Source organism: Dermacentor albipictus, chromosome 7 (assembly GCF_038994185.2).
Source record: "Dermacentor albipictus isolate Rhodes 1998 colony chromosome 7, USDA_Dalb.pri_finalv2, whole genome shotgun sequence".
Taxonomy (NCBI): domain Eukaryota; kingdom Metazoa; phylum Arthropoda; class Arachnida; order Ixodida; family Ixodidae; genus Dermacentor; species Dermacentor albipictus.
The window spans coordinates 114,887,263-114,911,951 of NC_091827.1; the positions used below are offsets into that span (position 1 = coordinate 114,887,263).

At 45.1% G+C, this 24,689-nt stretch overlaps 1 protein-coding gene across 9 annotated transcripts in view; it reads left to right on the plus strand.

Moving 5' to 3' along the window:
* Window positions 1–24,689, plus strand: part of LOC135918500 (uncharacterized) — a 349,800-nt gene that overhangs the window by 104,157 nt on the left and 220,954 nt on the right. For 7 of the 9 annotated variants that reach the window (XM_065452107.1, XM_065452109.1, XM_065452112.1 and 4 more), the window contains 3 exons: window positions 6,438–6,608; window positions 7,647–7,736; window positions 17,252–17,278. In XM_065452107.1, coding sequence (XP_065308179.1) covers window positions 6,438–6,608; window positions 7,647–7,736; window positions 17,252–17,278 — 288 coding nt within the window. The remainder of the gene's footprint in view (window positions 1–6,437; window positions 6,609–7,646; window positions 7,737–17,251; window positions 17,279–24,689) is intronic. The other 2 variants (XM_065452111.1, XM_065452113.1) reach the window with 1 other exon arrangement.

Here is a 24,689-nt window from a genome sequence, read left to right on the forward strand (position 1 = left end):
CTGGCCGTGTGCCAGGTGAGCGTAGTTCGAATTATCCGTGAGGGAACCTTCTCGCGTTCGAATTAACGGACTTTTTTATACATAGACTTCTGTGGAGCTTGGCCGGACCAAATCGTACAGTTCGAATTATCCATAAATTCGAATTATTGAAGTTCGAATTAACGATCTTTCACTGTACAACATAGGGGAAATTGCATGTGCTTAATAAGTGATATAAAGTAATGATAAATTAATGGAAATTAAAGTGGATGAAAAAACAACTTGCCGCAGGTGGGAACCGAACCTCGAATCCGGCAATCCGACAATCCGACAGGTGGTCTCGAATCCGGCAACATTGATGCCTTCAGGTAGCATATGTGGGTTTATTGACCTGTTGCCTTCACCTGAAAAGATCACGTTCTCGTGACGCCTGCGGCAAAAAAGACGTTCCACGTCCGCCGCCAAGGTCTGTGAGTGGGGGCGCTGGCTAACACTCCCAGGGTTCTACTAGTACACATAAATACCGAAGAAAGTGGATGGGGAAACGCCGCCGCGGTAGCTCAATTGGTAGAGCATCGCACGCGACATGCGAAGGTTGTGGGTTCGGTTCCCACTTGCGGCAAGTTGTTTTTTCATCCACTTTAATTTCCATTAATTTATCATTACTTTATATCACTTATGAAGCACATGCAATTTCCCCTATGTTGTACTTGGTGTCAGTGTTTGTTGGCTTCTCATTATATGACTAAGAATTATCGGGTCCCTCGGTTAACCCCCTTTCTTCTCGTTTATTACATAACGAGGGTCTCGAATCCGGCAACATTGATGCCTTCAGGTAGCATAAGTGGGTTTATTGACCAGTTGCCTTCACCTGAAAAGATCACGTTCTCGTGACGCCTGCGGCAAAAAAGACGTTCCACGTCCGCCGCCAAGGTCTGTGAGTGGGGGCGCTGGCTAACACTCCCAGGGTTCTACTAGTACACATAAATACCGAAGAAAGTGGATGGGGAAACGCCGCCGCGGTAGCTCAATCGGTAGAGCATCGCACGCGACATGCGAAGGTTGTGGGTTCGGTTCCCACCTGCGGCAAGTTGTTTTTTCATCCACTTTAATTTCCATTAATTTATCATTACTTTATATCACTTATTAAGCATATGCAATTTCCCCTATGTTGTACTTGGTGTCAGTGTTTGTTGGCTTCTCATTATATGACTAATAATTATCGGGTCCCTCGGTTAACCCCATTTCTTCTCGTTTATTACATAACGAGGGTCTCGAATCCGGCAACATTGATGCCTTCAGGTAGCATATGTGGGTTTATTCACCAGTTGCCGTCGCCTGAAAAGATCACGTTCTCGTGACGCCTGCGGCAAAAAAGACGTTCCACGTCCGCCGCCAAGGTCTGTGAGTGGGGGCGCTGGCTAACACTCCCAGGGTTCTACTAGTACACATAAATACCGAAGAAAGTGGATGGGGAAACGCCGCCGCGGTAGCTCAATTGGTAGAGCATCGCACGCGACATGCGAAGGTTGTGGGTTCGGTTCCCACTTGCGGCAAGTTGTTTTTTCATCCACTTTAATTTCCATTAATTTATCATTACTTTATATCACTTATGAAGCACATGCAATTTCCCCTATGTTGTACTTGGTGTCAGTGTTTGTTGGCTTCTCATTATATGACTAATAATTATCGGGTCACTCGGTTAACCCCCTTTCTTCTCGTTTATTACATAACGAGGGTCTCGAATCCGGCAACATTGATGCCTTCAGGTAGCATATGTGGGTTTATTGACCAGTTGCCTTCACCTGAAAAGATCACGTTCTCGTGACGCCTGCGGCAAAAAAGACGTTCCACGTCCGCCGCCAAGGTCTGTGAGTGGGGGCGCTGGCTAACACTCCCAGGGTTCTACTAGTACACATAAATACCGAAGAAAGTGGATGGGGAAACGCCGCCGCGGTAGCTCAATTGGTAGAGCATCGCACGCGACATGCGAAGGTTGTGGGTTCGGTTCCCACCTGCGGCAAGTTGTTTTTTCATCCACTTTAATTTCCATTAATTTATCATTACTTTATATCACTTATTAAGCACATGCAATTTCCCCTATGTTGTACTTGGTGTCAGTGTTTGTTGGCTTCTCATTATATGACTAATAATTATCGGGTCCCTCGGTTAACCCCATTTCTTCTCGTTTATTACATAACGAGGGTCTCGAATCCGGCAACATTGATGCCTTCAGGTAGCATATGTGGGTTTATTGACCAGTTGCCGTCACCTGAAAAGATCACGTTCTCGTGACGCCTGCGGCAAAAAAGACGTTCCACGTCCGCCGCCAAGGTCTGTGAGTGGGGGCGCTGGCTAACACTCCCAGGGTTCTACTAGTACACATAAATACCGAAGAAAGTGGATGGGGAAACGCCGCCGCGGTAGCTCAATTGGTAGAGCATCGCACGCGACATGCGAAGGTTGTGGGTTCGGTTCCCACCTGCGGCAAGTTGTTTTTTCGTCCACTTTAATTTCCATTAATTTATCATTACTTTATATCACTTATTAAGCACATGCAATTTCCCCTATGTTGTACTTGGTGTCAGTGTTTGTTGGCTTCTCATTATATATATATATATATATATATATATATATATATATATATATATATATATATATATATATAACCACTACTTTTAACAACTGAAATCAGATAATACAAGGTTCGGCGACAACAGACAGCGGATAGAAGCATCGATAACTTTCCAGAAACTACGGATACATGCAGGCGCGTCCCGCGCTGTGCGATAGCATGTGGTCGGCGGCGAAACGTGGTCGCCCGATAGCGATAAGTACACGTGTCAATATATATATATATATATATATATATATATATATATATATATATATATATATATATATATATATATATATATATATATATATATATACAGATGCATGGTAACGCGGCAAGAAACGCAATCGGTGCCAGCATGAAGGCGGCCACTTCTATTAAACTACCACAAGTCACATTCTTGCAGTCGTAAAGCCCATCGTGCACGACGACTAGACGGATCTCGAAGACTTGCTAGCCAGCGTAAAGAAGAGTGGTCGATGATGATTTTCGTGAGCGACTGGGAATATAGCAGCGCAATTTCTGAACAGCAAGAAGAACGGCGAAGCATTCTTGCTTCGTGTGAGTTTAATTTCGCTCAGAATTGCTGAGACAACGACTGGCATAAGCAACAATGTGTTCTGCGTAATTCTGTCGTCGTACGAGCACTGCTCCTATGCTTATCCCGCTGGCGTCAGTATGAAGAAGAAGGGTCGAAGTGACGCAGTATAGGGTTCGATGTGAGCAGGAACTTGATTTGACCGAATGACAATTCACACTTCTGTGTCCAGTCGAAGGGTACATATTTTTTCAACAGATGCGTGAATGGATGCACTATGTCAGCGAATATTGGAACAAAGCGGCCGAAATATGAGCATATTCCAAGGAAACTACGGAGCTCTCGTGCAGACTGTGGTGGTTTGAAGGCGCTGACTGCCTCTATCTTCTAATGTGTGGCGTTCACCGAACCGGCACTTTCGGCAGTTGAGAATCAAGCCAGCTTTATCCACGCAATCCACAACCAGTCCATAGCGATAGTTTTGCCCTTGAAACGTACGTCCGAAGATGAAAGCACCAGCCAGGAAACACAGCGATATCTCCCATTTTATTCGACGAAAAATTGTGTCCATGAATCTGTCAAAAAGTGGCGGGCGCGTTGCAAAGCCCGAAGGAAATAACGATAAGTCCGAACAAACCGTTCTGTATTACAAGTTCTCCCTATCGGTGGTATATATAGGCATCTTTCAATAACCTTACCTGAAATCGAGTGACGAAAACAAGGACACAGTAGGCATGCAGTCCATTACGCTATCGATTCATGGGAGCGGGTGCACGTCGTTCTTTGTGACCGTGTGTAACTGCCTCTAATCAATGAAAAACCTCCCAGAGCCATCTTTTTTCTTCGCCAACATAGCTGGCGCTGCCCATGGGCTCGAGGGCTCTTGGATGACGCTTTCTCTTGAAAATCCGACGCACTTGCTCTGCAATAATCTTCCCTTCCGACGAAGAAAATCGATAAGCCTTCGGCTGGATAGGGTGAGCTGAGCCGCTGTCAGTGCTATGGTGAATGCGCGAACATGGAAGAGTGGTACGGTTTTCACCTTGGAAGAAGTCAAACGTGGAAACATGTCGGGATGGCATTTATATCAAGGCGTCACATTCACGTGAACGTAGGCACATGCTGATCATGCTCCGAATTCTCCGTTCAAGGGGGCAAATAGGTTGTTCGTTCGGGTAGTTGGTCTCGTCGCTGACGACCGTAACGGAACATTACGCGTAGGCGTCGAAGACAGCGAGCTTCATGTGTTTGGGAATTACTAGTACGGGCACGGCAGAACAGTTTAGTGCCCACAAAAACATCGTTCCATTGGTCATGGACACAATGCTACTGGGCACCACTATGTTCTTCTTAGCACAGAAATCGGTGACTGGTTGAACTATGGCATCAAATGAACCGCCGGTATCAAGAGAAGCGGTGGCAGGAAAAGACGCTAGCGACCATGGAGGCACCGTCGCCTTATCGGTAACAGCAAATTACCTTTAATAACTGTTGCACCTGAAGAAACTTTGTGTGACCTCGAAGAATAGTTTACTAAAGTGACGGCCTTATATGAGCACACACAAGACCTCCTAGTAGGAGACAATTCAATTTCACAGCCTCAGTCCCCTCGCATAAGCAACAGACTGACGGCTTTCGGTGGTGTGATATTTCTTGGCCTAATTGTTTTATACTAAGCTTGCGCTACTAATGCTCCGCCTTTCCAACGAAACTGCAGCCTCCGTTTAAAAATTTTTGTTGCTTTACTGAGAGCAAGAGTATATGCGCTGCTGGCCATGACTGCTATTGATTCTGATTTTGAGTGAATCAGGCTTGGCGTCATTTCGGTTACTATGTGAATTAAACATACTTATGAACTCTGTACACAAGTGTCGATTTTTGCATGCCTAATAAATGTAAATCAATAGAAGTGTTTTTTTTTTCATGAACCGTTAGCATTGAGCATTGGAACCAGAAGCACTACTGAGACAGATGTCATTCACGTGAATTTCCCACGCCGTTGATAAAAGGCTCTCCCGAAGGATTGAACTCTACAGGTTTTTTCAGGTTTAACAAAACACGCAAAGCAATTCAAAGCGAGGTTACCATTGAGATACATATTAATTCTCTAGGCAAAGGCTACCCATACCATTAAAATAATTGTTTTTTGGCTACCTCCTTTTCTTTGAAAAATATATTAAACTTTGTCCTGTGTAATATATACATGTATTGTATGTTTAAATGGTGTTCGCAGTGGAAATCGAAAAACAAGAAGTTGAAGTGAAAACAATTTAGATGAGGTAGCCGCCGCAGGTGCTTTTATGTGCTTATCCTTCTATTATCAAGATTTGCAGAAATAATGCGAAAATATGAATTAATGGCCATGCATGTCCGCGCCCACAGAGATTTAGATATAGATGAGAAGAAAATTTAGATCAGAAGGTAGTGGCAACTAAATAAAGAACTTCAAATGATGTGGGGAACAGCAAGATATTTTAGGACTGGGGGCTTCGGCATCACCCCCCCCCCCTCCCCTGGAAAATTCCGGAGGGGGCTCGGGCCTGGAAGAACCCCCTGTAGTCGACGCCTATGGCTCGCGCCGTTTGCAAACTGTTTAATGAGCTCCGAAAGCGCTTTTACATGTTCTCTGAAAGTGTGGTCAAAGCTTCGCGCGTCGTCCACCCGGTAAACGTCAACGCTATCTCCCGAAACAGAGCTTTGCTTAGCCGCAACGGCGTTATACACATCCATTGTAAACACGGTGGTAGATGAGGCAAGCAGTGGACGCCCTGCCACGTGATCAAACATGGTAGCGCTGGCGGGATCGCCGCGAGAAGGGTCAATAGGCAGTGTGGAACTGACTGTATCGAACCCGCATCGGTTACTCTATATTTGAAAGCACTTGGCATTTCATTTTTTTAGTGATACATCGCGTCAGCTCGTTTGTAACTTCGCACTACGCACGGAGTTATCAAATATGCTAGAAGGGCGCATTACGCCACGCCGCCATCCTTGTGGAGTCAATTCTTTTTCAAGCCATACCTTTCACCGTTTTCCTCACGGTGTCCGCCCAACACATTACCTCTGAGACTCGGCGTATTGGCCGAGCATATCTGGTACTTGTGACCGGCCGTATCGCCGTATCAATGCCCAGCTCTGCCTGCAGAGCGGTAGCAGTAAAATGTACCGCGTGCTCTTACGTGAGGATTACGTGGTGGACCCACTTGTCCTGCTTTAATCGTGTTTGGCAATGTTCTTTCCTAGCTATTTCCTTCCTCCACGGCACAAGTGTACTTACTGATTTTCTATTACACTGCCGTTTAGCTCAGTATATCGACCAACACCTGACGAAAGAGGCACTTTGCACGAACCCGTACGGCTCCATCTGCAACCAGAACTACTTCCACAGCGGTGAAAACCGGGGCATAGGCCTCTGGCCATACCGCTACGCGAACCTGCAGTACATCTACGAAGTCATCAAACGAGTCATAAAAGGTGTGTGTCAAATGGCTTTCGCTCTCAAATGTCAGGGCCGTAGCCAAGATCTATTCGTGGACAACGTTTATTGGCTACAAAGCGAGAGCTAGCGACGCGGACGCCCTGCGCATGTATTTATGCGGGTCCGTGCGAGTTTGGCATCTGTGCCGATTTCTCGCACTTGAATATCTCCTTTGCTTTTCTGATCGCCACGGTCGTAAGATACGGCGTCGGCGAGCAGCCTATACATACTTCGTTGGTCCTGTGCTTTTCGTTGTCGGTGTGTTTTTTTGGCACTGTTTAAAATGGATTCGCCGGGAGCATGTTTAGGCGCGCTAATGTTGCTGCGCTCAAGGACCTATGGTGACATGTGAAAGTTTTGAAAGCTCGCGTGCTTTATTTGAAGCCAGCAATAATAAAATCATGGTAGCGCTCCCAGTGGATAAAAATCATTTGGATATTTTTCAACAAGCTCTACAACTTCTCCAATGAAGGTCTCTTCATCTAAATCGCCAATTTAAGAGTTAGTAATCTAATTTTTGTTATTGATTGAGCTCAAAGTAAACAAATACTTTGAACTGTCAATAGGCTAACAGGGAAAACAGGGGAAGTTGGCTGCTTAGGCTTAACAGAAGCTAGCGAAGCTACCTGTACATTCGGAGGCTGTTTCTATAGTAGAGGCACCGAAGACAATGCTCTAATTGTCCTATGCGGCGTACAAGGAAATCAAGCATTCTGTAGCAGGGCAGAGGCAAACACATGGTACGAACATGACACAAGAAGTATAATGCAATCGCCGACTATTTTTCTCTATCTACGGCAATCTTTCCGTGCGATCAATCCTTATTATCTTGCCCAGATTTCTGTCTGTCTAAACTTTAAGTAGTGTTGGCGCCGCTCATAAAAGTGGATGCCTACAATCAAAAGCGCATTTTAAAAGGTTTTGTAGCTGCAAATGTAACGCGGTCGCAATAATGTATAATAAATCCTTTGTACTAGAATAAGTCCACACTGTTCGCTTAGCGTATTTAGCAATGATAAATCATCGTCTTTCAGAGGAATTCAACAACTTTGAAGCACGGGTGGACCCGGTGAACGAAACAGCCGTCTACAAGACATTGTACTTCCTCAAGAACTGCTCAACTCGTAAGTGAAAACATTACACCAAATTAAATTTTGATCAACAAAAGGCCGTTTTATGCTTCAAACAATTGATGACAAAATAAATAATTCATAAATTCATGTCACGGCTGCAGCATTTGCCTTCAGTGGTTTCTGAGGAGCTTGCTAGTGGCGAAATTGGTACTGTCTGATTTGGTTTGATCTCGCAACACATTATACAAGAAAGTCATAACGTGATATCAAATGCGAGATCAAATATCATTGCATCAACGCATAAGAAAGGAGATACCATATAATGGAAGTGCTTCAGACGATGAGCTTGCCGTCTCAATCGTAACCTGCTTACAATTGTAAGTATTCGAAAATTAATTAATTTCATCCCCTTAATCACGTATCACGTTATAGGAAGAAAGAATACTACCATCCCGTATATATCGACTTTGTCGATTAGGAAAAGTAACTATAAACTAATTAGAAACGCAGCCAGTAGAGGAAATAAAACTATTTCCCTTATGCATTCTTCTCGCATGCATAAGCATTAAATGTATATTTCTTGCTTTATTGTCACCTAAAATTGTCACCAGAAGAAGGCCACTTTAGCGTATCCCAAAAAGGATGAAGTCGAAAGCCTGCGCGCTTACGACACGTTTATTGAATTACTTGACGTTCTCATTTCACAGCGTTGTTACTTCCTTTTACTTGTTTTCTCCCCCCCCAAATCTCGTGGGTACGAGTGCCTTAACACTGTCTTATTCAACTGTACTTCAATTCGCCTTAATTTACCCCAAATATCGTGGGTTCGATTGCCTTAATTAGGTAGATCCTAAGGAAGTGTGCCTTCATTCACGTTTCCTTACTTAACACCAAATTAAGGTCGTGGGTTCGACTGCCGCCAAAGGTCGTAGGTTCGACCCTGAAATTTAGTGTCATTGAATGTTAGTGCAATAACGCTGCATGGTCAAATCTCCGTCCCATGAGCTATCAAAGGCTTTCACCTTAATAATCACTGTGAAGAACATAAAATTCACCTGAATTATGCAGAAACTATTGGCGATGATTGTAAAAGTAAGCGAACAGCCGGAACGAATGACCGACCGACCGAAGTAAGAAACACGCAAGTAAACGAACGAGCAAATGAGCGAAAGGCTTTCCCTTTTCCCGTTCCGACCCGCCGTGGTTGCTCACTGGCTATGGTGTTGGGCTGTTGAGCACGAGGTTGAGTGATCGAATCCCGGCTATGGCAGTGGCATTTCGATGGGGGCGAAAGGCGAAAACACCCGTGGTACTTAGATTTAGATGCATGTTAAAGAACCCTTGGTGGTCGAAATTTCTGGAGTCCTCCACTGCGCCGTGCCTCATAATCAGAAATTTGTTTTGGCACATAAAACCCCAGAATTTAATTTTCTTTCTCCCATTCCGCTCCTTATCACCCTTTCCGGAACTCTGTCCTGCGAGAGTTCAGAACGACAGCACGACAGCACGACGCCCCCCCCCCCCCTCCCGGCCTTCTTCCCTCTACTTGATGGCGCATGAGAACGCGTCCTTTCCCTGGGCCTTTGTTTCACAGCTCGTTCCACCAGCCACGAAACAGTTACGTCCACCGCGAAAATATACGGCAGAGGCAAAGAAAACTGCTGCTTTAAAGGATGTCACCCTAGAGAGACACATTCCCAGAAAGAATCTAAACCTGAAAACGTTAAATGTGACAGATAAAAAAGAAAATTCTGAAAAAAGGGCACTAAAAACATTTGAAAGAAGGGCACGAAGTTGATGTGGACTGTTGAAATACTATTGTAACGGACAGTTAAGGGAATCCAGATAAAACTATTTATTGTGGGTGAACTTGAGCCCGGGGGTAAATAAAAAGGCGCCGCGTTCTCAACGGGAGATCAGGAAGACCTTCTTCTTCCCTCTCGAGCGTCGCTTCACCTCGTCTTCTTCTTGCAGGCGCCTACAATGGCCACCTACGATGCGAGTGCGTGCGGCGAAAACAGGTGCCATTATTTCGTCGTCTTTTGCAATACTCGGTTGTCGTCTTCAGGGGGCGCACGAACCTGCGCGCGTTGTTTAAGTGTTTCTGCCTTGTATCATTATCCCCCCTCCAAAAGGCATCGTCCCGATGCGTACAGCGACTAAATTGTGCACAAGCTGTTGTCCATACTTAAGTGGTATATGGCACAGAAAAGATGTTTGGTCGAATATTCACTGCCTGTCATAATATGGCTTTAGTCTGACCACATGTACAGTTTCTGTGCGACGCCGGCATCGTGATGAGCTCACTTGTCCTTCTGGCGTAACTTCGCAGTTCAGGGGAATGATGTGGCGGAGTACTCGGTAAGGGCCGAAATAACGGCGCAAAAGCTTTTCGGACAGGCCGCGCGTCCGCACGGGGGTCCACACCCATACTCTGTCGCCTGGTGCATACTCGACTTCCCTTCGCCGCAGGTTGTAACGGTCCACGTCGGTGCGCTGCCTTTGTTGAATGATGTCGCGCCAGCTGACGTGCTTCTTCAGCCCTCTGTGTAAAGTCGCTGATGTCAGGGTTCTGTTCGGTACACTCGCTGACAGGCAGCATTGCATCCAAGGGTGTGGTAACCGTTCGACCAAAAACAAGTTGAAATGGCGTTACTTGAGTGGTCTCTTGCAATGCGGTATTGTAGGTGAATGTCGCATAGGGTAGGATCTTGTCCCATGTACGGTGTTCTAAGTCTACGTAAATTGACAACATATCGGTCAGCGTCCTGTTCAATCGCTGGGTTAACCCATTTGTTTGATGGTGATAGGCAGTTGTTTTCCTGTGGCTGGTATGAGTCAATTTCATGATTGGTTGCGTCAAATCGGCTGCGAATGAAGTTCCTCGGTCCGTGATAATAATTGCAGGGGCACGGTGTCGTAATACTATCTTGGTGACAAAGAATTCAGCCGCTTCAACGGCTGTTACACTGATTAAAGAAGATGTCTCGGCATATCGGGTTAGGTAATCGGTCGCTACTACAATCCATCGTTTCCCTGATGACGTTGTCGGAAAGGGACCAAGCAAGTCCATTCCATCTTGTTTGAATGGGGCTCCTGGGGGTTCTATTGGTTGAAGGAGGCCTGCGGGTTTTAGTGGAGGCGTTTTGCGTCTTTGGCAATCCAGACATGTTCGTACATAATGCTGTACTGAATTCAATAGCTTTGGCCAGTAGTACTTAGCATGAATTCCGGCGAACGTTCTGCTCACTCCGAGGTGTCCTGCTGATGGGTCATCGTGACAGGCTTCTAAGATTTCCGATCGCAAAGCTGAAGGAACGACGAGTAGAAATTTCTCTGTGCTGTGCTCAAAAATTCTTTTGTACAGGACGCTATTTCTCATCACATACGATGACAATCCCCGGCAGAAAACTCGCGGAACATGGACGGGGTGTCCCTCGAGGTGCCTGATGAGTAGAAGCAACTCGGCTTCAGACTGCTGGTGTTTAGCCATCTCAGATTTGGTCACGGCTCCAAGAAACGGAAATTCATGTCCATCTTTCACAAGAGCAGATTCGCCCGGAGCACGTGATAAACAATCAGCGTCACTTTGCTTGCGACCTGACTTGTACACGACCGTTATGTCGTATTCTTGCAGCCTCAGACTCCATCTAGCAAGTCGTCCAGAACGATCTTTCAGGTTTGCAAGCCAGCACAATGAGTGATGGTCACTGATTGCGCGGAATGGTCTACCGTATAAGTATGGTCGGAATTTTCCTATGGCCCATATTAATGCGAGGCATTCTTTTTCTGTGGCTGAATAGTTGGTTTCAACCCTTGAAGGAGTGCGGCTAGCGTATGCAATCACTCTTTTCTTTCCGTTTTGCCATTGAACGACGACGGCACCGAGTCCTATATTGCTGGTGTCTGTGTGGGTGTCTGTTTCCGCTTCCTGATGAACGTGCGCAAGGACGGGGTGGTTTTGAAGTCGCCGTCGCAGCTCATTGAATGCAATTTCTTGTTCACTGTGCCATACGAAAGGCATATCTTCTTTTGTTAATCGCGTGAACGGCTCGGCAATCTTCGAAAAAGTTTTGACGAAAGGCCTGTAATAGGCACAAAGTCCTAGGAATCGTCTAACGGGCTTTTTGTCGGTTGGTCTAGGAAACTTTTCTACTGCTGCTGTCTTCTCAGGGTCAGGACGGATGCCTTCGGAGCTAATCACATGACCGAGGAAAATGAGCTCATGGAAGCCGAGGCGACATTTTTGTGGCTTTATCGCCAGCCCTGCTGAACTAATAGCTTTGAGCACAGTCCTTAGTCGTTCCACACGCTGAGCAAAGGTGGTAGAAAAAATCACGACATCGTCAAGATAGACCAGACAGGACTGCCACTTTAACCCGGAGATCACAGTGTCCACCATCCGCTGAAAGGTGGCAGGTGCGGAACAGAGGCCTAACAGAAGTACCTTGAATTCGTATAGTCCGTCTGGTGCCACGAATGCTGGGTTCTCACGATCCCGTTTGTCCAATTCTATTTGCCAGTATGCGCTTTTGAGGTCGAGAGAGGAAAAGAATTTCGCATCGCGTAGTCTATCGAGGGTGTCATCGATCCTCGGAAGTGGATAGACATCTCGCTTTGTGACGATGTTTAGCTTCCGATAATCAACGCAGAAGCGCAAGGTCTGATCCTTTTTCTTTACCAGCACCACAGGCGAAGCCCACGGGCTGGTCGATGGTTGAATTATGTCATCTCTAAGCATTTATTCGACTTGTTTGCTGATGATCTCTCTCTCCTTCGGTGACACTCGGTAGGGATGCTGGCCAATAGGCCTCACAGCCTCATCGACAATGATGCGGTGTTTGGCGATGGATGTTCTCTGGGCTTTCGATGTCGTTGAGAAACACGAGGCGAATTCTCGTACAAGGTTCTCTATTTGCTGCTTCTGGCTCGGTGATAGTGCTGCTTCGATGTTGACTGATGAGAGTATGGAGTCTACGTTGTCAGACTCCAGTAGTGCAGCATCGGAAGAGCTCAAATTCGTAATCTGTTCATAATCGTAAAGGCGGGCAATGACGGTTCCCTTCGCAACATGCTGGAATTCATTTCCAAAATTTGTCAGAAAGACATTTGAACACCCGTCACGCAGCCGAACAAGACCCCTTGCCATACAGATCCCTTTTTCGAGTAAGAGCCCAGTGTTACTGTCTACTATTCCTTCATTGTCGCTGAATACGGTGCTTCTTACGGCGACAGCTATGCTGGATCTTGGTTGTATCATGACGTCGTCGTCTATAACCTGAAGCGCATGGAATTCTTCTTCACACTCGAACGTCGCGATGGCGTGCTTCGTTGAGAACGACACACAGGATTCCTGCAAGTTGATAACTGCACCGTTTGCCTGCAAAAAGTCCATTCCAATAAATAAATTCCTTGAGCATTCTGATAGGACAATGAAACTGGCGACGTATGTAAAGCCGCGTATTCCGATTCTAGAAGTTCACCTGCCCACCGGGTTGATAAGGTGTTCGCCGGCGGTTCGAATTTGCGGTCCTCTCCAAGGAGTCAGCACTTTTTTCAGTCTTCTGGCAAGTACTTTGCTCATAACGGAATGGTCTGCGCCTGTGTCTACTAAAGCAGTAATTTCGCAGCCGTCTATAAACACACATAAATTGGAAGCTACGTCACTCGATCTTGTCGCAACTGCTCTCGCGTCCGTCGTTATATTTCAGAATCGGCGCTGGATGCTCCGTTCTTGCGTCGACAGCGGCCTCACCTCCACAGGTCGCCGGTATTAGTTTTCCCGACGTGGGCTTTGGGGGCGTCGCCTTGGGGAGCTTGAGGATGGACGCGGGCTCGGTGATCGATACCTCAGCGGCACTGTTGACCGAGGTTGGTGTTGCTGTGAAGTCTGCGGGCTTTGGCGCATTGACAAATATTCCTGGATCTCGAAAGGGCGTTCACCGTTTCTTGGGCAAGGAGCATTTACGGAAAACCCCCTAAGTCCCGCCCTGCGGTATTCGCACATCCTGTAGAGATGACCAGCTTCGCTGCAGGGGTAGCACAGCGGGATTCTATGAGGAGTGCGCCATATGTCAGACTTCCGGAATCTCGTCTCCGGCGGAGACGGCAAGAACCGACGTTCGGGTACATACGCAGTTGCCGCGACGAAAGTACGTCCTGGAGATCTTCTGAGTACCTCGGCGTACGATACCGTCGGCCGTACCGGTGACGATACTTGCAGCTGTGCTGGTGGGTGCTGTTCGCGGACTGCTTGTCTCACTTCTTCGCGAACCACTTCTGCTAACGAAGAGACCGCTGTGGGGCCGCTGTTCAGCCGTTGCCTCTGGAGCTCTTCTCGAACCACAGATCTTATGAGTTCTCGTAAGACCTCGGCGCTGTTCCCGAACATTGCCGACATCGCATCCATAGAGGCGACGTTCATGTCGCGGTTGTAGCGTCTCGCACGCTGCCGAGGAGCCCTTTCCATAGTTGTCGCCTCGGAGCGGAATTCGGCGACGGTGCGTGGAGGGCTGCGAACCAAACCAGCAAACGCTCCTGCTTCACACCGCGCATCAGGTGCCGAAGCTTCTTGTCCTCGCTCATGCTCGGGTCGGCCCGGCGGAATAAGCGGGACATATCTTCAATAAACATTGCCATGCTGTCGTTGTTTCCCTGGCTTCTTGCTTGCAAAGCGGCTTCAGCCCTTTCCTGGCGGTCTGTGCTCGGATACGTGGCCAACAGCTCCCGTCGGAAGTCATCCCATGACAGGAGTACAGCTTCGTGGTTTTCAAACCACGTTCGCGCACAGTCTTGCAACGCGAAGTAAACGTCGCGGAGCTTCCGGTTTTCGTCCCATCCATTGTAGTCAGCGACGCACTCGAAGCCTTCCAACTAGTCCTCGGCATCTTCGAAGGTGTCGCCGTGAAAAGGCTCGGGCGTTCGCGGCTGATCAACAATGACACGGGTTGAGGCTGTCTGGGGTGTCATTTCTGTACTGTCTGCTGCTGCTATTATAGTCTGCTCCGGCAAAAGAGGAAACTGGGGTGGCTCACCACCTAGGCGATGGCTTGTGAGCTGGTGGACAGGCGTAAGCTCGTTGTGTCTGAGATGGTGTGGTTCCGGGCTGCTTTCTCCAACTCGAATTGGGCTGGAAATCATTACCCAGCACCTCCACCAGAATTGTAACGGACAGTTAAGGGAATCCAGATACAACTATTTATTGTGGGCGAACTTGTGCCCTGGGGGTAAATAAAAAGCACTGCCGCGTTCTAAACGGGAGATCAGGAAGGCCTTCTTCTTCTCTCTCGAGCGTCGCTTCACCTCGTCTTCTTCTTGCAGACGCCGACAACGGCCACCTGCGATGCGAGTGCGCGCGGCGAAAACACGTGCCAATATTTCGTCGTCTTTTCCAATACGCCGTTGTCCTCTTGAGGGGGCGCACGAACCTTCGCACGTTGTTTAAATGTTTCTGCCTTGTATCACTATTATAAAACTTCTACAAACCTCGCAACGCTTGTGTCGTGCCAAGAAAAAACTTAGATCAAGAGAAAAGAGCGTCCGAAGGGTCCGCATTCTATTCGAACCATCGAACGAGGAGTGCTTACGTTCAATACGCCATCACTGCCCTTTACTGCCATCGCTGTGAAAAGGACGCCCGAAAGAAAGCGCTACGGTCTTTTTTTTTTGCGCCCGAGACGCAAACGCGCGGATATGGAGAAACCGAGCCAGGACAGGTCTCCAGATTCACCATTGCAATTGTTGTCGTCGTCGTCGTCGTCGTCGTCGTCATCATCGTCATCATCATCATCGTCATCAACCTGTTTTATGTCCACTGCAGGATGAAGGCCTCTCCTTGCGATCTCCAATTACCCTGTCCTGCACCAACCGATTCCAACTAGCACCCGCGAATTTCCTAATTTCGTCACTCCACCAAGTCTTCTGTCGTCCTAGATTGCGTTTCCCTTCTCTTCGTACTCATTCTGTCACCCTAATGGTTCAACGGTTATCTAACTGGCGCATTACGTGATATGCCCAGCGCCACTTTTTTCTCCTAATGTCAATTGGAATATCAGCTATGCCCGTTTGATATCTGAGCCAAAACCGTCTCTTTCTGTCTCTCAAGGTTATGTCTAGTGTTCTTTGTTCCATCATTCTTTGTGCGGTCCTTAATTTCTTCTCAAGCTTCTTTGTCAGCCTCCAAGTCTCTGCCCCATATGTCAGCACTGGTAAAATGCACTGATTGTACACCTCCCTCTTCAATGATAATGGCAAACCTCCAGTCCGGAGCTGGCGACGCCTGCCGCTTGCGATCCAACCCATTTTCTTCTTCTGTGAATTTCCTTCTCATGATCGGGGTTCCCTGTGATTATTGACCTAGGTAAACGTACTCCTTCACAGACTATAGAGGCCGACTGGCGATCCTGTACTATTGTTCTTTGCACGGCTATTTATCATTATCTTTGTCTTCTGCATGTTAATCTTCAGCCCCACTGTTGCACTCTTTCTGTTAAGGACCTGAATCATTTGTTGTAACTTGTCTGTGTTGTGGCTGAATAGAACAGTGTCATCGGCAAACTGAAAGTTGTTGAGATATCTGCGATCTATCTTTACTCTTAAGCCTTCCCAGTTTAATAACTTCAATACTTCTTCCAAGCACGCAGTAGATAGCATTGGAGAGATTGTGTCTCCTTGTCTGGCCCCTTTTTATAGGTATCTTCTTACTTGTGTAGAACCAACACAGCTGTGGAATCTCTGTACATCTTTTCCATGACAGTTACGTAAGCGGTCTCTACACCTTGATTACGTAATGCCTCTATGACGGCGTTGTGCTCAGGCTAAGTAAGACGCAGCAGTTCCTGTTCAAAGCAAGCCACGCGCAGTCAGGAGACTTGAAGAGCAACGCGGATACAATGAGCGACGAAAGGAACAGCAACATCAATATTTACAACGGCGTAGTAATCAGGCTTGGCAGCACCAAGTTTAAGACTACGTCACATTGGTCTATCGGATCAGGTGATGCCACAGCATCGCTGGCCAATGACCTTCTCAGCGTGGATTGGTTCCCCTTTCTTTTAATACAGCTTTAGTTGCTGACAATTGCTAGGTATTCTCGACATGAGAAGGTATCATCTAATATCATTCTCATGTTCATAGGAATTACAAGTCACCTAACCCATCGTTTGTTTCCAGAAGTGGTTACAAGGTAACTTAATTTCAGGTACGCCAAATCTGTCTGAAGTAGGCTAAGATGAGCTTGTTTTCAGTAATGCTTGTAGAAAAAAAAACATATTCAAGCTATATTGCGGCGCAGTGCCAGCGAAGCCTCCAGCGATGATGTTATGCTTGAGATATTGATTCCCACATTTTAATTTGATAAGATCAATTCAGCGGTGCGACATTGAAATGCTTCTTTTAATGTTGGTTCGGCAACGAAATAGCCATTGCATATTACGCTTTCGCGCAATAAAACGTTTCCTAGGCTTTCTTTCGGACACATGGTGGTTAGAAGGAAAGCTTTCGAAGCTCTTCCGGTAACTTGGTGAGCCCAAGCGCGACTGACGTTGTTTTGATGGTTCTAATTACAGGTGAAGATCGAAGAAAGGTGAACGTGGGTATGTACGCATCTACCACCGCACTTTATTGCGAGCCATTATATTTATTAATTCACTTATTTATTCACCTATTTATTTACACAATACTGCCTACCTTACTTTATGCCAAGGCTGCGAGAGCAGAATACGCGACCATCAAAATCCATACAAAGGCCCTTATCGTCATTATTAATTTTCACGTCCAGCATAAAAATTCAACTTACCGCTTAACAAACCCGGCCACATAAAGCTGCAATCTCAAGCTGGATCTAATAATTTCTATAATGTCCAAGCATCGTCAGGGATTGGCAGTAAGTAATTTTTGAAATTTACAATAAAACTGAATTAGAAGACCTGATCATGGTTTTGTGAGAAGTGACCAATTATTCAATAAAAAGTGAACTATCAGTCAAATTACTTATTCTTTTTTATACACAGAAAATGAGTACAGAAATATCAGGTCCGACAGCCAAAGAAGGCTATTTTCCTGTCCTGTGGGAGAATACGACATACAGGTCGGCTACTGGATTTTCGGCAGAACAGCCTGGTAGATAAATTCAGTTTGAAAGTAGCAAATGTGAATTATCTAGGTAGCAAAGGTTCGTTTAAGGTGAGCCATGTGACGATACAATAGTTAGGGGCTTCGGGGCCCTGTAACGTAAAACTATTCCAATCTGTTTTTATTCCAATCTCCTGACGTCAAATTTACGTAACCACCGACGCAAGCATCGGGCGGTAACGCGAAGCATTACTTAACAAGGGCAATCAAACGCGCTTCTCGTTTACAGGCTGTCACTTTTTTTGTTTTCAAAACGAATAGCTTTGCCTATATGAGCAGTTCTTTTTATCTAAAGCAGGGTTTGGTTAGGGCTAATTGGTATTCCACTGGAAACATCACTTACAGCGCGTGAATGATAGAGGGACCGAAAGAACGACGAAGACAAGCGCTCCTTGTCTGTCGAGAGATGAGGAGCACGATCGAGTGAAGAAAGCTCGAAAGGTGCTGAGCCAGCATAGTGAAAGTAGAGATCCTGATCAGTAGGGTGGTGCTGGCGTCTGCAATTGGGGCCCGCTTCTCTTTACATAGCTCGCGGTGACTCGTCAAAAATTGCGGCGGCGTATAACGGAAGGTTAAAAATCCCGCTAAATTGGATCCTCAGCAAAAAAAACGAAGAAAAAAAAGAAAAGAGTTGGCAGAGTGATGTATACGTGCCGAAAAGTTCAATTCAATTCAATTCTTTATTCAAGATCATCATCATGAGGATGTTGGGTGCATCGACACAAAGCCAGAAGAAAGGCTTGACAGAGGTCGACGCACCCTACAATGACTTAGTAGCAGTATCACAGGGTATCATATAGCATGTGCAAAGTATTCGCAATAGCAACATTGACACAAATGAAACGGTATTTGAACATTACAGGCAAAACAAAAGCAAGCACAAAGCACTTTGACAAATGTTTCAGCAGTACATAAATTTACATCAATTCACAGCGCGTTATTTAACGTCTGTGGAAGAATGTAGCTAAGCATTTGGCGACCATAATTCATTCGCGTTTTAGGCACAAACCACGTGAAGCCAGTGCGGGTAGCGTACATAAGTTTCTTGCATTTCAATATTGCCAGGCCTAACATAAATATATTATTCTGTCTTATGCTTGTTTTACACCGCCTTAATAGTAAATTTTCATGCAATTGGGCAAGGGGGGTGTTGCCAAGTGGCGCAAAGATCGGCGCGGTATGTTCAAATCTCGAAGCATTAACAATATTTCGAGCAATTCTCTTCCGAAGCATTGTGCAGCCGTCTGATATTGGTAAATGATGTGGTGCCCCAGACCTAGATACAGTAATTAACAACTGAGGAAAACAGTGCATTGCACAGCATTTGCTAAGACGCTTCGGTAGGAAGTATCGCAGTCGGGACACGATACCAACAAGCTTTGACAACTTGCCCCTGACCATTTCAACGTGCTCGTCCCACGATAAATTTTCGTTAAGGAAAACATCCAGACTTTTGACCACGGGAACTATTTGAGTGGACGACGAAACCATCTTTAAGTAGATTTACGGAGTAGAAGCAATCTTGTTACGAGGCCTAAATAATACAGCTTTACTTTTTTTTCGTGTTTATGATTAGTGAGTTCGATTCAGACCATTCATGAGTTAGGCGCAGACAATTTGTAGCTTGCTGTTCAAGATCTCGTATATGTGCTGCGCGGAAGAACAGAGTGGTATCATCTGCGTAGATCTTAAATGTTGGGACCTTATTTAAGCAGACTATGTCATTGACATAAAGGAGGAAAAGCAGAGGTCCCAGAACACTTCCCTGCGGAACGCCAGAAGAAATATGTTTAACTTGTGATAGTCCGTTGTTTACTGTTAATTGGACGCGAGAACTGAGGTAGGATATAATTATGCCACGACATTTTCCGCGACAACCGTAGTGTTCGAGTTTGGCTATCATTTTTTGGTGATTGATGCGGTCAAACGCTTTCGAGAGATCGATGAAAATGCCAAGAGTGAAAAGCTTTTGCTCAAAGGACTCTAAGATTAGTTCTTTTTGGGTTAGAAGTGCAGTCTATGTCGAAAAGTTCTTCTTAAAACCATGGTGGTTAGGCGTTATATTAAATTTCCCACAGAAACTAGACACTCGCGTATACAGTATCTTTTCAAAACACTTTGAGAAAATCGGGAGAATAGAAATTGGGCGATAATTTGATAGGTCGTTTTTGTCTCCACCCTTGTGAACCATTATAACCATTATACCTTATACCATGAACCTTATACCATTATACTGCCATGCAAATGTTTCACATTATGCTTCCACGCAAATTCTTATTTTGCGCAAATAAATGCATGCTCCCCGGCAGCTCTGGGTAACAAGTTCTAGAGTGATCGGCGGGCATCCATCTTCTAGTCCTTTCGCAATGGGGCATTCTCCGGTTACTCAGAAAAAAGTAAGTTTTGTTGGGCATATTCATACGTCTTCCGCGCATACAGGTCACTTAGAAGCGGTCAGTTTACGCGGTTTTGTGACATCGCGTGACAGGCGAAGTGGGCGCCACCTGAAAACGTTTGACCAATAGCATTTGGTCAAACGAAGCCTTTTAATCCGTAAGCGTCTTTCGGCGAGCCGCCCAGCCCGTTCACGCGGTAAGTGTAGTGCCTTGTAGCTGGACATTTAATTGTTATGATAGTGCAAGTGTAGGTGTCTGGCAGCTCTTAAGCGGAACAATTTAAAGCAAAAATAAAATAAAAAGAATACTCATAGAGATACATAGGGCTTCTTTAACATGCATGGGAAGCTTAAAGGAGGGGTGGGCCAACTGAAATTTGGGGCTGGGTCAACTTGAAATTTGGAGGTGGCCCAACTAAAACCTTCGTTTGGGTCAACTTCAAATGTGGGTGTGGGCCAACCTAAAATGGTCCGCAACGTTGCAGTAAGGGTGTCGCCGTTCAATTTAGCCCATTGTTCCTTCACAATTTTTTTCTTATTTTTGAATTTAGAGACGCAAAGCACGCAACGTTGCCCAAACTGCTTGGACATACAGCCGAAGGGTAGTTGGGGGTCCAGTGGAAGACTAATCGCAGTGATGCAAACTCTGGTACAAACGTTACACATTATGGTTAGAACTCAATTACAACGTATAAGCAAATAAGTTCATATGCATACCATAATATTTTCCTTTTACAATAAAAACCAGTACTTTAATTTATAAGAAAAGCAACAAAAGATAGCATATCATATTTTAGATAATTCACGAATAGGCATTTAACAAATACAGCTAAACAATAGCACTGAAGATAACACAGCGTGAAAGTATCGTTAACTTCAACATTGACACAGAGAGTAAAAACAAAGTCTCATATAAAGTTTGTATCACAACACCTGCTGAGTGCACTACTATAAGTTCAAAACAACTGTTAGGCTTAGGGCACCTTGATGAATACCATTAAGAAATTCAGTTTAGCTCATTAATGCTCTTGTTAAGCACATAAGAAAAGTTATTCGCCTGTGTTATTTATTATTGAAGCTAATTCTGAACTTCAGGCCCTGCAAATAGAATAAGATGCTGGTAGTAAAGAACTTTATTAGGACAAACATTAAAATTTCCAAATGTCTTGTTTTTGGTCGAATGATGGTATAAGTGAAAGATGGACATGAATGGAAACGGTAGGCTATTTTTGACAACACTGAAAACACATGAGTCAATTTTTAATTCATGTAGCATATCAAAACGTAATATAATCATTCTAATATACAAAGCAAGACCAGGTTCAATAAATCTGCAGCAACTAATTATTCTCACTTATCGTTTCTGTAGCTGGGGTTTTGGTTGGGTACAAGCTTTGTAAGTCGCACTACACAACTCTTTACTACACGTGAGGCGGCGGTGGATGAATGCGAAATTAGAAATACGCAGAGCGCTTGTATCAAAATGATGCGCATGTGAGAGCGCGTGGTATGCCCATGCCGAGGGAAACTAGCGCGACTAAAACAGGACAAACGCCAGCAGAAACAAATTCGGGTGCAACACTGGACACAGAGGGGGAAACGAAATTCCGCGCATATCGCACGCTTGATTCATGCTACACGCTTTCTATATTTTGCACCCACTGCTGTTCCCAGACTGGTGTTTGGTTCCACTACTATATGAAAAAAATGTGCAGAAACCATCAACGATGACTGCCAGTGTACGGGAATAGCCGAGCGCTTCTTGAAAGTCATTGGCTTTGCGAAAGCAATGATTCGATTGAAGGCAAACAGGGTAACCCCGCTAAGTTTAACAGTGTTTCAAAGTATGCGAATGCCACGTAGCCGTAGAGAACTGAGGTAATGTTGGTTTGTCGTCTCTCGGAGATACTGAAAATTTTTTCAAATTGCGCCTAATTAGATAATTAGTCCGAAATAATTAATCAGCTTTTAAAATGTTACAGTTAGATGAAAAGTGTCAGTGAGAAAATTATAGAGCAAGATGAAAAACTACCGATATAGCTTTCCGTTGCTCAATACGTGCTACATAAAATGTGTTTTTCCGAGCGTGAACGAAGCCTTCGAATACGCACAGAGTGCCTCGAGCGGCCAGTCGCGCGGGAAATTTGCGTGCATTTGCGGGATTCTTTCACACTGGGAAAAACAATTGTATGTAGTATGTATCGAGCAACAAAAAGCTGTATCGGGAGTTTTCTTATGTTGCTCGCTCGCTAGGCTGTGTGTCATGGCGCTGCTGTTGGCGCGCGAAGTTTCAGCGCTGCTTGCGCATACCTCCACTGGGACGCTCGGTCGCATGTTGTTACTAACGTGCCTCGATGTCCTCCTCCCGCGCCAGCGTAGAAGGACGTCGAGGCACCCTATTCATTTATTTATTTACATACCTACTTCGCCCACTGGGCATTACAGTAGGGAGGACAGATAATCAATATATAATACAAGATTGCACACTTTAAAAAAGGTTAAACACTTTAGACCATGGGTACCATACTAATAATGCATGTGTTACATTCTGAGGGAGCTCGTGAGACAGTACTAAGAACAAGTTTCACCCAGGTAACAAGATACACTGATTAACACAGCACGCTGGCTAACATTGCAAAACATAAACATCAAAGAAAGTTTCAAATGACGAATGCATTTCTATCTACAAACATATGCTTGGAGAGCAGTGCGGAATGTGACATCCGAAGCAAGTTCAATTAGTTCAGGAGGCAGCAGGTTCCATTCGTGCATTGTACGGAGAAAAAAGGGTTTGGTATGTTCTTGTGCACGCATATTTCATTTATCCTAAGTAAGTGGTCGCGGCGCCCGCATATGTATGTTGGTGGTTGTAGATAAGTCTCTTTGTTTAGTGGTGTGCGATTGAAGACGGTATCTCGAAGGAAAGAGAGGCGGGAGACAACACGGCGTAGTGAAAGATCTTCCAAATATATGTGCCGTTTTATTTCTGTCATGCTGCTTAAAAATGAGTAAATGCCGGTTATGAAACGGGCCCCACGTTTCTGTATTGCTTCTAAGCTATTGACAAGAATTTGTGTATGCGGGTCCCACACAACAAACGCGTATACGAGAATCGGGCGAACGTTGCTTAGGTAAAGTGTTCTCTTGACACCTAGTGGCACGTGCCAAAAGTTCCGTTTAATAAAATTAAGTACTCGCCCTGCTTTTAAATTGATGCTTTGAATGTGACCATTCCATGTCAGATCTACGGAAAATGTGACACCTAAGTATTTAGCTCCGCTTGTTTCTAATAAAGGGGAGCCGTTCAAGTAATACTGTGTACGGATTGGTTGTCGCTTGCGGTTGAAACAAATATGTTTACATATTGAGGTGTTGAGGGACATAAGCCACCTGTCACACCATGAAGAAATTTTATTTAGGTCTGTCTGTAATACAACTCGTTCGGAATCATTAATTTCTCTGTAAAGGAAGCAATCGTCTGCGCACAGCCTGATTTTCGAGGTGATTCCTGTGCCAATGTCATTTATATATATAAGAAATAAAAGAGGACCTAAGAAGGAACCCTGCGGAACGCCATAAGATACGCATGCGTATTCTGATTTTGTGCCATTAATTACCAGTCTTTGTAAACGACCTGTCAAGTAGTTTTTGAGCCAATAAAGGTTTTTTCTGGTAAACCAAGAAGAGAAAGCTTATGAAGTGAGAGAACATGGGACACTTTGTCAAATGCTTTCTATAAACCTAATAGTATGCAGTGTTTGTAAACCTTCGTCAAATGATGTGAATATATCATGGGTAAACTACACTAACTGAGTTACGCTTGAGTGACCAGCTCTAAACTCATGTTGGTAAGGAACAAAGAAACTGTTGTTCTGAAGTTGGGTAAAGTTGTTAGTGTAAATTATGTGCTCCATGGATTTGCAATGCACAGATGTTAAAGATATAGGTCTATAATTCATGACACTGTGACAGGGCCCGCTTTTATGAATCGGAACAATGTCGCCCATCTTCCAGTCTTCAGGTAATTCTGAGGTTTCAACAGATTTGTGATACAGTACTTCTAGATACCTTGATAGGATATGCGCGCAGGATTTCAAAACGAAATCGGGTATCCTATCTGGACCTGGTGCCAAGTGTGGTTTTAATTTTTGGAGAAGGCTGACTATTCTGAAGTAGTGAATAGCGATATCTGGCATATCATCAAGCGCATTGCTCAAGAAGACTAAGTTGTTGAGGTACTAGCGTGGAATACCCAGAAACAAAGTAATCATTAAAACAGCTTGATTTATCTGCACTATTGTGGATTAACGGAGGGATACCAACATCGTCTTTACCGTTGGATTTCACTAGTTTCCGAAGTACCTTTGGATTTTCTTTAATTCTAGAACCAAGACAGTCGAAATACCGCTTTTTTCCTTGTGTGATTTTCATCTGGATTCCACAACCAAGTTGTGGAAGCTTAGAAAACTGCAGTGGAT